This window comes from Pteropus alecto, unplaced genomic scaffold (assembly GCF_000325575.1).
Source record: "Pteropus alecto unplaced genomic scaffold, ASM32557v1 scaffold45, whole genome shotgun sequence".
NCBI lineage: Eukaryota > Metazoa > Chordata > Mammalia > Chiroptera > Pteropodidae > Pteropus > Pteropus alecto.
In genome coordinates this window covers 4,761,992-4,774,474 of record NW_006442491.1, presented here as the reverse complement: position 1 = coordinate 4,774,474, position 12,483 = coordinate 4,761,992, and the positions used below count along the sequence as shown (strand labels likewise).

The following is a 12,483-nucleotide window of genomic DNA, read 5'->3' as shown; positions in this document are numbered from 1 at the left end:
GGGTAATTAGCTAAGAGAAGCAACATATCTTTAAGCATTTAGGGTGGAAAGAGTTGGAAAGGACCATTGCATTTCTTAGCATTAAGCACATCCTCTTTGTGGAGTTTTCTTGGACTCATCTCTGGCCATCACTACACTTCCCTTAGTCCATCCATATCGGAATGAATGTGTAAAGGCTTTCAGTACTGGGCATTGCACCTGGCGTCTGAAAGTCCCCAATAAATGTTGGAAGGTGAAAGGAAGCCTTTCACCTGTCACTCCCAGTCCTTCAGTCAGCTGAGGGAGTTCCCCAATTTCCACTGACACTGTAAGCAGCCAGCCTCTCCTAACCCTTTTCCTCCCCACTGTGGTTGCAGAAGATGGATCACATGTCTCCCAGGCTGAGAGCCTTCCTCTCTGAACCCATAGGAGAAAAGGATGTTGTCTGGGTAGATGGGATCAGCCATGAACTTGCGATCAATTTGGTCACTAAAGGTTTCAACAAGGTAATTCCTTTTTCCTTTTTTTTCCAACTTCTCTTACCAACCTCTCTTCCTCTAGTCCTGCCAGATGGCAACTGCTGCCACGTGTTCCTACAAGTGGCCATCAGAGAGCAAAGCTGCCATTTGGCAGGGCGCCACATGCTTCTGTGCTCCTGACCCCACATGTTTGGGCAGCCTCAAGGGCCAGTGGATGATGGGCAGATTGAATCACTTCACATCAGAGCAGCTGGGCCAGGCATTATTCACTTGGTGTACAAACACCCAGCGGTCGACAGAAGTGAGCCAGCAGCCCAAATCTGGAGCTGAGCTGTCAGGATGGGTGATTTGGTTGCACTCCCAACCCCCATGAAGAGATCTGTGGGGTCTCACTTGCTCCATCAGAGCACCAGCCTGAGGATGGCAGGTGGAATAACAGTAGCCTGAGGTCTACATCAGAGTAGGAGGATGTGAGTTGTTCTGAGATGTCACTAGCAGCCCAACAATGGCCTCAAGGATTTCTAATGGAATCTAAGCATTCTTTTCTATGTTATTGTTTTTATGGTACTATTATAAAGCTGCTTGGAGCTTTAGAAGAGAATCAGAGATGGTCCTAAAGAGTACCCAAGGAAGCTGAGCACAACAGAAGCAGGTGGGAATTCACACAGAGCCTTGCACACTGTTAAGAGAGAGGCAGCAACAGCAGAACCATTGCTGCTCACTCCCTTCAGTTTTCAACATCAGTTTATACCATCAGGAAGGAAGATGTTGCAGAAGCACCTAAAGAGGCTGGGAAACGGCATTTGCATGGCTGATAATCAGTTTGGTTTGCTCCAGCACAGTGCACGGCTGTTTCCGAGGAGCATCTGAACTACTGGGCCTGTGGTTTTCTGACTGACATGCTGCTTTGCACCAGATGTTAAATATTCTGATTATTGCCCCAACCTACCAGCCAATTTAATAGCCAATAGGTGGTATTGTCAGAAAGTTGGAGCTCCATGATTAAGGTCCACTTGATTCTTTCCCCTCAGATAAGGGAGATAGGACCACTCCCAAACACGTAGTAAAGTAGGCAAGTCTGACTAGGGGAGACAATTCAAATTAAAACATTTTATAAAAAAGAAGTGATTGTCCCTTTTACTTTTCTATCATGGTATAGCATACTTGCACTGATACAAACTGTTCAGCTCAATGAATTTGGACAGATTTTATACACACACACACACACACACACACACACACACACACACCCATGGACCCACTCACTACATGGATCCTGTGATCAGACACCTCTAGAATTTTCCAGATGATTCTCTTGTGCCTCTTCCAAATCAATGCTATCCCCCACTCACAGAGATAACTAGTATTCTGGCTTCTACCACCACTGATTTAATATTTCCATAATAATGAGGTTCTGTTGTTGTTCAGTCACACTCGTCATTTAAAAACTATTTTTATTTACATATAGTAAAATTTTCACCTATTTTAGTACACAGTCCTGTGAGTTTTGCCAGATGCATGCACTCATGTAGCCACTCCCACAATCAAGACATAAAACAGTTTTGTCACTCCAAAATGTCTCCCTTTGACCTTCATATTCCCCACCCTCAGTCCCCAGGAACCATTGATTTGTTTTCTGTCCCTATGGTTTTGCTTTTTCCAGCTTAACTGTGTTTTTAATGAGGATTGCAGGTGGGGTGATAGGCATATTTAAGACAAAGGCACGAATGAACGAGAAATTCTCAGGCATCCAAGAACTTGCTATGCAGAGTCAGAGCTGTAGTCATGACAGATTCCTTGGCCTTGTCTCATGGGCACTGACTCTTTCCTCACCCTTTCTGAGGACCTGTTGGGACACAGACCATGAGGGTGCCCTCAGCCCTACTTGCCTGGGCTTTTCTCTTAGCCACTATCACTCTCCCAAGACACTGGACATTGGAGCCCCAGACCCCACGCTATGAATTCACCCAAGTCTCTTCAGAAGCCCAAAAGTCAAACATTTGGCTGCATTCTGTCTGAGTGATTTCATGCTTGCCTTTCCATGGAGCAGTCAGCTTCAGCCTGAGGATCTAGCTCTCTGCCATCCAACACAGTGGCACTGGCCCCTGTACCAGTGAGCATCTGTCTGAATTGAGATGTGCTAAAAATAAAAATACACACTGGAGTTATTCCAATAGGTAGAAGTAAGTTTAACATCCTAAAGAATCTGATTTGGCTCAGTGCTCTTTGAAGACACTGTAAAACTATATTCTTGAGCCTAAGTCTTCTTCCTGAAAGACGTTTGGAAGATCAGAGTGGAGTAAATGTTCTGGGTGCCACCAGCTCCTCAAATCTCTCCTAATAAGAGGACTAGCACATGATGTTTGCTACATGTCAGGCACTGTTCTAAGAGCATCACATATATTTATTTTGTTTTATCATTTAAAAAATTCTATAAGGTATACTGTTTATCTCCATTTTACCAATGGGGAAACTGAGGCACAGAGCAGCCACATGACTCACTCAAAGTCACTCAGAGTGGGAGAGATGAAATTTGAATCTGAGAAGACAGGCACTAGGGCAGGCAGTCACATAAGTTTGGGGTTACTCTGCATAGGGTTGCCAGATAAAATACAGGAACCTAGTAAAATTTCAAGTAAATGAATAATTTCTTTTAGTATAAGTTTGCCCCAGGGAGACAGAGAAGAGAGAACAGAAGGGACAAGCCCTGCACTGGATTAAGCATTCACACTAAAGACAAGGAGTTTTAAACTGGAAATGACTGAGTGATATGGATTTGTCAGGTTATCATTGGCTATCAGTGGCCATGACGGTTTTAGAGCCAACAACCAATTAGAGAAAAAGAAAGTTATTCATCACTCAGTGAAGTCTAGTGACAATATAAAGTGCACTATAGGTGCCAAGGAGCCAGAAGCTTTGGAAGAGGACTGTAGAAGGTTGAGAAGGAGAAGGCTGAGACTCCATATCTCTGTTTGAAAAGGCCAGGTGTCATAGGGAAGACTGAAAATTTTAATTAGTGTGGAGGAGGATTGGTTACTAATTTGCAGGGCCCAGTACAAAATGAAGATGTGTGGCCTCTTGTTCAAATTTATTAAGAATTTCAAGATGGCAGCAGCAGGGCATTAAACCAAGTGGGGCTTTCTGAGCACAGGGCCCCGTGTGACTGCATGGGTCACACATAATGGAACCAACCCTGGTGCAGAAGCAAATGTTGCTACTGTTTAGCAAGAAATTGGACATGGCAAACTGGAGGATGGTCCAGACCTGCTCACTGTTTGGACTTGGAGTTGAGGGGAAGTCTGCCCTTGGATTACCATCCTGCCATGTGGTCATGGCTGCCATAGGAAAGAATGAACATCCCTGGCTTCGAGATGGCCACTGTTCAGGGTGATGAGATTTCTGTGTGTCTACATCACCTTCCCTACAGCCAGATTTTTCTGAGCTTTGGCCCAAGGAGGGAGAAGGGCAGTTTCTGTTTTCTAGGATTAGGGGCAGGCTTTCTGGAGCCAACAGAGAAACTGAGCAGGCTTCCAGCAGGGCCACTTCCAGTCATGGGAGTCCATGACTCCGGTTCCCCTTGGGAGCAGTGTAAAGCAGGCTAACTCTCACCCCACCACTCCACCCCTGCCGCCCAGGGAGGTTGTTGGGTGAGACCAGAGAGGAAGCAGAGAAGGGAGCGTCAGATTGCAACTTGGCTCTGGAGACTGCAAGATGAGGCCCTTCTTCCTGCAGCATTCCTGGAAAGTTTGCCTCTGGCCCTGCGTGCCATACATTCCCTGGTTTCCTGGCTGCTGAGCCTGGTGGTGACATGGAGGCTCTAATTACCAGACCATCAGATGCCAGCAGCGGCCTCCAAAATGGCAGAGGACTCCATAGATGCCAGACCAGACAGTGGGTGGTTGGGATATACGAGAATGGGGCTGAGGAAAACAGGAGTCTTAATCTTCCAGTTCTTAGTGACTATATCTGGAAAATGGGACGGGGTACATGTGAGGATCAGATAGATTAAAACGTGCAAAGGTCCTGGAGCTCATCAAAGGTACTCAGAAATGCTACTTGCTGTTATAATCATCAGGAGCAGCATCATCAGCATCATCATTAATGTTCTCTCTCCTTGGGAAAAGCTCTCTGTTTCTTAATTCTGTTACCTTCCACACCTACTGTAGCAATTGGCTCAATATTCCATAAATGTTAATTTTTTTAAATGTCCAATTACGAAACATCTTAGTAAAATCCGTCAGTGAAAATTCAAGAATACTTAAAAGTAAAATGAGATCATTCTAAACAACTATACTGCTTTTTTAAAAGAAAAAAATAGCAGTTTAAAATGACCATGAAATCTTGGCTTTTTCTCTTTTCAAAATCTGGACAATGACTCGAAATAAAAAATAAAATAAAATAAAATAAAAAAACTCCAATGCTTGGGTATATTTTATGACTGGGATTTAGCTTTTATTTAATTTCTTTTTTTAAAAAAATATGTTCCCTTTGGTCAAGATGAAGTTTGCTTTGTGTATGGAACTGAAAGTAAACAGACACCAGCAAGTTTTCCTGGAGATGGCCCAGAACTCAAGGTGTGGACACTGGTCTTGTTCATTCCAGGGGAGAGCACCAATTACAAAACATCTTAGTAAAATCCGTCAGTGAAAATTCAAGAATACTTAAAAGTAAAATGAGATCATTCTAAACAACTATACTGCTTTTTTAAAAGAAAAAAATAGCAGTTTAAAATGACCATGAAATCTTGGCTTTTTCTCTTTTCAAAATCTGGACAATGACTCGAAATAAAAAAATAAAATAAAATAAAAAAACTCCAATGCTTGGGTATATTTTATGACTGGGATTTAGCTTTTATTTAATTTCTTTTTTTAAAAAAATATGCTCCCTTTGGTCAAGATGAAGTTTGCTTTGTTTATGGAACTGAAAGTAAACAGACACCAGCAAGTTTTCCTGGAGATGGCCCAGAACTCAAGGTGTGGACACTGGTCTTGTTCATTCCAGGCTGGAGAGCACCCAAACTGCCCCAAGAGACTGGCATTTAATGTTACCTTAAATCTTCTGGCTTCACTCTTTGGTGACTTGGCCAATCTATGCTCATACAATCTTGGATGTCCCTCTCTCCACGCGGTCCTTGCTCTCCCCATCAGTAAGACTGTGATTAAAATGGTAAAAAAGGGGATGAAACATTGTGGGGGAAAGTAGTGAGAAAGCTAGGAATGCCATAGACTAGGAATCATGGAATCTTTATTTTACATGTGTTTTCATCCATAAAGACTCTTCAAAAAGGAAAGATGGGCAAGGTTTAGTGTGTTTTAAACCCTTTGCTCCTCCCACAGGGCTACATATTCCAGGATGAAAAAAGAGCTTGCACTATTCTAATGCTCTCACATTGAACTCAATTTAATTTGCAGGAGGGGACAGGGCATATGGTGTGCCTTTGAAAAATGCAGAAACTAAGGCCTTGGTTCTGTAGGGTCTCACTTCAGGTTAAGTGAGTTGCCTGAAATCATACAATTGGTTTGCAGAAGTAAATCGATGTTAAGATGCCCTTTATCTGCCAGGCCCCCATGTAGTGGCTCTGAATCAAAGAAGATTTTGTCCTTGAGGGGACATTTGTCAATGTTTGGAGATGGTTATGAGGGTCACAATTCAGGGGCAGGAGTCAGTCAGTATGCTGCTGGCATCTAGTGGGTAGAGGCCAGGGATGCTGCTAAACTTCCTACAGGGCATAGGATGACCACCCTCCGACCCCCACAAAGCACAAGTATCCAAAACATCAACAGTGGCCAAGGGTTAGAAACCATTTGCTAGAATGATTGAAAAAGTGGTACGGTGGGGAGCGTCTCTAAATCCGTGTATGTGTGCATGAGCTCATGTGTGTGTTAAAGAGAAAAACACTAGATCAGAGGACTGAAGAGAGCATGAGAGGTCTGCTAGGCTCTCACTCCTCAAAATGTTGCTCCTCAAAGCATGCTCAGGAGTGTGTTAGAAATGCAGGCTCTCAGGCCCCACCCCAGATTTACTGAATCAGAACCTGCCTTTTAACAGGACCCCAGGCGATTCATGTGCTCATTAAAGTTGAGAAGGGCTTTCATTCATCCCAGACTGGATAGCCCCCAACCCTGCCCCCAGGACTGGGTATTTACCTTGGCCTTATATCTCACCCCAGGGCCTGTCCTGAATCCCTATCACCCAGTCAGGGTTTCAGGGACTGCCAGTCTCCTTCTAGTCTGACCTGTGCCCCCTCCTTTGATTTTCACATGGTCTTCATGTTGGGGAAGGAAGAGCACATCTGAGTCAGCTTATTATAACCTTTCCCGTTTTCCTCCCCGCCTCGTCCTCTTCCCACAGGCCTACATCCTGTTGGGACAGTTCCTTCTGATGCACAAGAATGAAGCAGAGTTTCAGAGATGGCTCATTTGTTGTTGTGGCGCCACGGAGTATGAGGCCCAGGAGAGTTCTAACTGCCTGAAGCAGTGGTGCTCCTGCTTCCTATAAACTCGCCTCCTTGCTCTGCCTCCTGGATAAATGACACATTCTATATAAACTGAGACCCTGGCTCAGAGTCATTATTTCTGTTTTTAACTTTAGTGATACATGCTCATTACAAAAAGTAGTTTGAGAATATAAAAAAGGATAAACACAAAAAAAATGACTTCAAAGTCTACCACCCAGAAGCAGCTATCATTCCCCTTATGTAAATATCAGGCCAAATATCTCAGCATAAATTTATATGAAAGAATGGACAATTTCATTTAAAAATAGGTATTAAATTTTAAATCAGTGTACTAGTTATCTATTGCTGCATAACAAATGAACCCAAAATGTAGCAGCTTAAACAGTAATTTTATGTCACACAGTTTCTGAGGTTCAAGAATTAGCCAACAAAGGTTGATTTCTTTCTCATACTACATGTGCAGTACATGTACTCAGGTGAATACTGTTTGTTGTAGTCATGCTGAAACTTACGCTGATGGAGAGTCCCTCTCCATATGCTCTTCCATGAGTATCACGCAATGAGAACGAGCCGTGGTGAATTACACACTGTCATTCAAAGTCTCTTCCCAGAATGGTACCCTCCACTTATGTTTGAATTTCATTAACCAGAGCAAGTCACGTGGTCATACCTAACTCCAAAGTGGCAAGGATCCTACCGAACTAAGAAAAAATGGAAATATTTGGTGACAGCTCTAATTGATTAAATTCATTATTTTTTCCCTGAATACCTCACAGCTGCTGTATTTCCTAAATTTGTAAAGTGACTGGGATATTTTTATTGGGGTCTACTTAACTGTTTCTAGCTTTGCTTCTTTAGCTCGCCCCACAAAAAAGTCCAAAGAGAAGAATTCCAAGTGAGCCCACTGGTTGGCCCAAAGGTTTGAATCGCTCCATCTCCTGAAAGTGCAGGTTCTGACCGTCCTGAGCCTCTTCCCTGCTCCCACCTACACAGATTAATTCAGTGCATTAATTCTCCACTGACACAATCATGGTATTTAGAAGTCACTCATTTTCTAAGACAGGAGCCGGTTGGCTCTAGGGAAAGGAGAGAGGGAAGTAGCTTTCTTTCTTTTTCACTCTATTTCCATACACCCTGTTCACAAAATCTTCCCTGCAGACACTGGGAATGTTTCCCTTCTGCTGTTCATTCCTTTATGTTGATTTTTGTCTTTCTCATAGGTAAAATTATTGGCTTCATTTCATCATGTCTTGTTGTATTCCCCACCTTTGTTGTGGGATTTTGCAGTCCTTCTCACTACAGGTCGAGTAACTCTCAGCCCCTTGAGAGAGACTTGGCCAGTGGTGGCAACCTGAAATGACAGCATTTCAGTCCTGGGCTTCACTAGGCATTTCCACATGCTCTCCTGTGCCTCTGCCAGCACTGAGAGAAAAGATATTCCCTTGGATAATTGCTGTCCTAACAGCCTAGGCCCCAGGATGAGCCCAGTTGGAGCCGACCTGGCCCCAGCCTGCAGCAAGAACTCAAGGCCAGCCAGACCTGCAGTTTGACACAAAGCTGCCCCACTGAGCCCGGCCAGGATCAGCTGACACAGTGAGAATAAAGGATTGCTATTCAAAGCCACTAATGTTTGGGACAGTTCTCTATGCAGCAGTATCTAACTGATAAATTCCTTCTATTCTAAAATGTCCTTACCCTGCCAAGGGGTACTGCATTAAAGTCCAACCAAACCTTTAGATGGAATAGCAGGTTAGGTGGGAGGAGAAACATTACCTCTGGAGACAGCCAGGCATGGGTGTGAATTCTAGCTCAGCCAATGCCATCTTATCCTGGATGAACTACTTAAACTCACTGAGCCTCGGTTTCTTCATCTGTAAAGTGGGCGCAGAAAGGTAATTACCTTGACTTGAAGGGTAGATTAATTGAAACCATATGTGTTAGGTATATATATGGTGCATAGCAGGAATACTGTCTTTGTTCTCGAGCTTTCCTAAAATCTAGCCTCTTGAGTACTTGGACATCATGTGGCCCTTAGGAGAGATTTCACAGCTGTGAGATGAAAAAAAGCCCAGCTATCAGTTCACCCAAGCTAGTCCAGTTCTGCCCCATGCATGAGTACTGGACAGTGTACAACTGGTAGGGACCACACACTCTTCAGTGAGTAGGTAGGAAAGAACAACAGATAAAATTCAGATTTTGACTGGAATCTTGTAGAGTCACATTAACCCATGGAGCCCCAAAAGCATTTTCAAGGACACTCAGGAAGAGCAGATTTGCCTGTGTGTCCTTAGCCTGATCAAAGGCTCATCTTCTACTCTGCAGGGCAGTTTCAACGAATTGGGAGTGAGTTGTTGCCTGAGAACATTTACAAATTGTCATAGATTTGACCAGCATCTTAAAGAGGAACTGAACTATCTGTAAGGAAGAAAGGCCAGACATTAATTCTTGACTTAATATCTGTAGTTTGGAAATATTTATAAATCAATAAATAATTTTGGTTAGTATTTATGGAGTGTCTAAGGTTCTGAGCATAGTTAGGTGATGTGGAAAAAGCAAGAGAAATAAGTACAAGTTTCTCTATCTTCAAGGAGCTTACAATTTAATAAGAAGTGATTGGGAAAGGGGAGGGCCAAGGTGTTAAGGGGTGTATTTTAGTTTGAGCCACCCAGAAGCAGAACCTGAGACATGGTCAGAGAGAAAGTAGTATATTCAGGAGTGTTCCCAGAAAACGCCAGCAGAGGAGGAAAGACTGCGGTAGGGAAGGGAAAGCAGCCAATAGTGGTGTGCCATCACTATTTATCACTGTGGGCAACTGGAGCTCAGTTTTGTCAGGGAGCTATAGGAGCCAGTGTAGACAGGCACTTAGTTACCCCACCCTAGGGTATCTGAACACCACTCTTATCAGTCATTTGTTGAGTGCTGCTTCCACAGGAAGTTAATCCCTCAATGCTTGAGCCTACCACAGGAGAATGAACCTCACTGAGAAAGTGGTCAGGCAAAGAAATGCAGGCACTGCCAGCTGGGAGTCTAGCCAGGCGCCTGCACTGAAGTGGTAAGGGTGAGGGCACATGAGCGGGCAGGGCACCTACAGCTTCTGCCACGAGGTGGGTTTTGGAGCAGGACAGGCTTGGCTTTGGAAACAGAAACCACCGGTTCTGAGACCTTTAGAAAGTCACCTTCTTGGCCAAGCTGCTCATCTGTAAAATAATGATGATAATAGTATCTATTATCAAGCATTAGGAAGATTAAAATTCTTGATATCTGCCAAAAGCTTCATGTGTGGGTAGCTCTAAAAACCTAGGTGTAACAATGTGTGGCACTAATTGCGTATTAGTATTTAAAGAAGGAAAGGTGAGCATGGGTGAGAGTGGTCAGGGAAGGCTCCTAGGAAGAGGTGACATTTTAGCTTGGTGTTAAAGGGGGAAGTCAGGGATGAATAAGCCAAGAATGGAGAAGAGGAAGGGAAAGAAGAAGGGGGATAGAGAGGGAAGGAGAAAAGGAGCTATGAGGGGAAAGATAAACCCAGGTAAGAAATGGGACTGTAATCTGTAGGGTAAGAGGCTTCCTCCCATTTTCCCTAGACTGAAGCTGATCCATGAGATGGTAGCTGGCCCTGTTTAAGAAGACAGCTACTTTGGGGTCTCTGTCCTGAGGAATGTTAGCAGTCTTCAGCAGTCAGCAGGACCCCATCCATGGTGATAATCCAGAATAGGGAGGCCATGCTCCCCATACCTGAGAAAGACCGTGCAGTAACTGATTCTAAAAATACCCATAACTCTTCAGTCTTCCTTGCATCTACACCCTTCACATGACTTCAAAGCTCTTCTGCCAAGAGGCAGAGTCTATCTCCCTTCCTATTTAATCTTAACTAACCTTGTGAATTGCATTGGCCTAAAAAAATATGGCAGATTTGACACCATGACAGTTGTGAGCCTAGACTTTTGCTTGCTCTCCTGTACCCTGTGACTACCATACAAACAAACCTGGGCTAGCTTGTGGGAGGATGAGAGACATATGGCCCAGTTGTCCCTATTGCCTTAGCCAACAGCCAGCCAACCTCCAGACAAGTGAGTGAGGCCTTCCTGGACCAGCCATCTCATCAGCTGACCTCACATCTGTGAGTGAGTCAAGCTAAGATCAGCCATAGCTGGCCCAGACCAGAAAAAACACCCAACCAACTCACAAACTCATAAATATATCTTATTATTTTAAGCTACTGTATTTGAGAGGCAGTTTGTTATGCGGGTATAGCTAACTGATAGAATTCCCTATGTGAGGCTTCAGAGTATGGAATATCTCCAGGTGTAGAATAGGAGCCTCCTACTTATTTTTTAGAAAGAATCCTAATAAAATAAAATAAGTAAAAATCCTGAGTGATATTTACATATATGGTGGTAATAAGTGGGATCACCATGGCTCATACACAAAAACCAAGCAACTGTTGTGGAGGCTGAGTGGGGAGAATAATGGAAGTGAAGCTTCAGAGTATTCCTTAAAAGTGTCACTCAAAGTGAAAAAAAGTAGGACAAAACTATGACAATCTCAGAGGGCAAGATAAGAGTTATCAAACATGTGATCAATTGTAGGTGGCCTGGGTGATTTGTTCCTGGAAACCTCAGAAAGAAAGCTGACTCATGCAGGTAAACCTTTTAACAAGTGTTTCTGGAAATAATGGAAATTTCATATATATATGAAATTTTTTTAATGTTTGCTGCTCTAAATCTTTATAAACAGAAATATGGGCAGTTGATTCAACACATACTACACCAGACACTTTAGCATTCTCTGAATCCTCACAGGAGTGAAATGGGGGGTATTTTCTCTGTCTTACAGGTAGAAAACTGAGGACCAAAGAGGTTAAGTAATGTGGTCACAATGATTTGGCAAGTCATTTCAACCCAGATCTGCCTGATGCTGAAGCTGTGCCCACTGCCTGCAGAGCCACCCTCAGTGGAAGTGTAGTGGTTATATTTGGTGATTTAGAGGTACTCTCAGAGACTCAAAAATCAGAAACAGACATGCATTAAAAAAGATGAGCGAGTTTCATTAGAATGGTCATGGAAAGGTGACCATGATACATTAAGAAGGAAAGCAGGTTATTAAAAAGAACATTTAAATATTTACTGAGCACCTACTATGTACTAGGTTCAGATGTAGCAGAGAACAGAGCAGACAAAACTATCTTCCCTTGAAAGCTGGAATTTTAATTGGAAAAGGCAGAAAACAGGTTAATAAGCAAAATATATATTGATTTGGATAATAAAAAATTGCCTTTTTGAGAGGTCAAAGTAGTTGAATATAGACAATTTTATAAGCTTCAACCTTACATATTAGTTTTAGGATGAGTGCTATGAAGAACATAAAGCAAAGGAAAGAGGTCAAGAGAAGTGGGGAGAAGGAAAATTTTAAACAGGAAGGAGAGGCCTCACTACAGAGGCAAATTAAAATCCTGAAAGAGATGAAGCCGAGAGCTGTGGGAAGGCTGGAAGAAGACCATTCCAAGCAGAGGCAAGATCTTGAGGTAGGATGTACTTGGTCTGTTCAACAGTGGAGCCAGACAGAGGGCAT

General features: G+C 43.3%; 1 protein-coding gene across 1 annotated transcript; it reads left to right on the top strand.

The window, feature by feature from the left end:
- The first annotated feature begins 357 nt into the window (after positions 1-357).
- BANF2 (barrier to autointegration factor 2) lies at positions 358-6,979 on the top strand. The gene is made up of 2 exons (XM_006921566.1): positions 358-485; positions 6,810-6,979. Exons 1-2 carry the CDS (start codon positions 360-362, stop codon positions 6,954-6,956), a joined length of 273 nt encoding a protein of 90 aa, XP_006921628.1. The 5' UTR covers positions 358-359; the 3' UTR covers positions 6,957-6,979.
- The last annotated feature ends 5,504 nt before the right edge of the window (positions 6,980-12,483 follow it).

Coding starts and splice junctions, on each gene's coding strand:
- BANF2 (XM_006921566.1), top strand. CDS start 360: ATGGATCACATGTCTCCCAGGCTGAGAGCCTTCCTCTCTGAACCCATA. Junction 486..6,809: donor TCACTAAAGGTTTCAACAAG/GTAATTCCTTTT, acceptor CTCTTCCCACAG/GCCTACATCCTGTTGGGACA.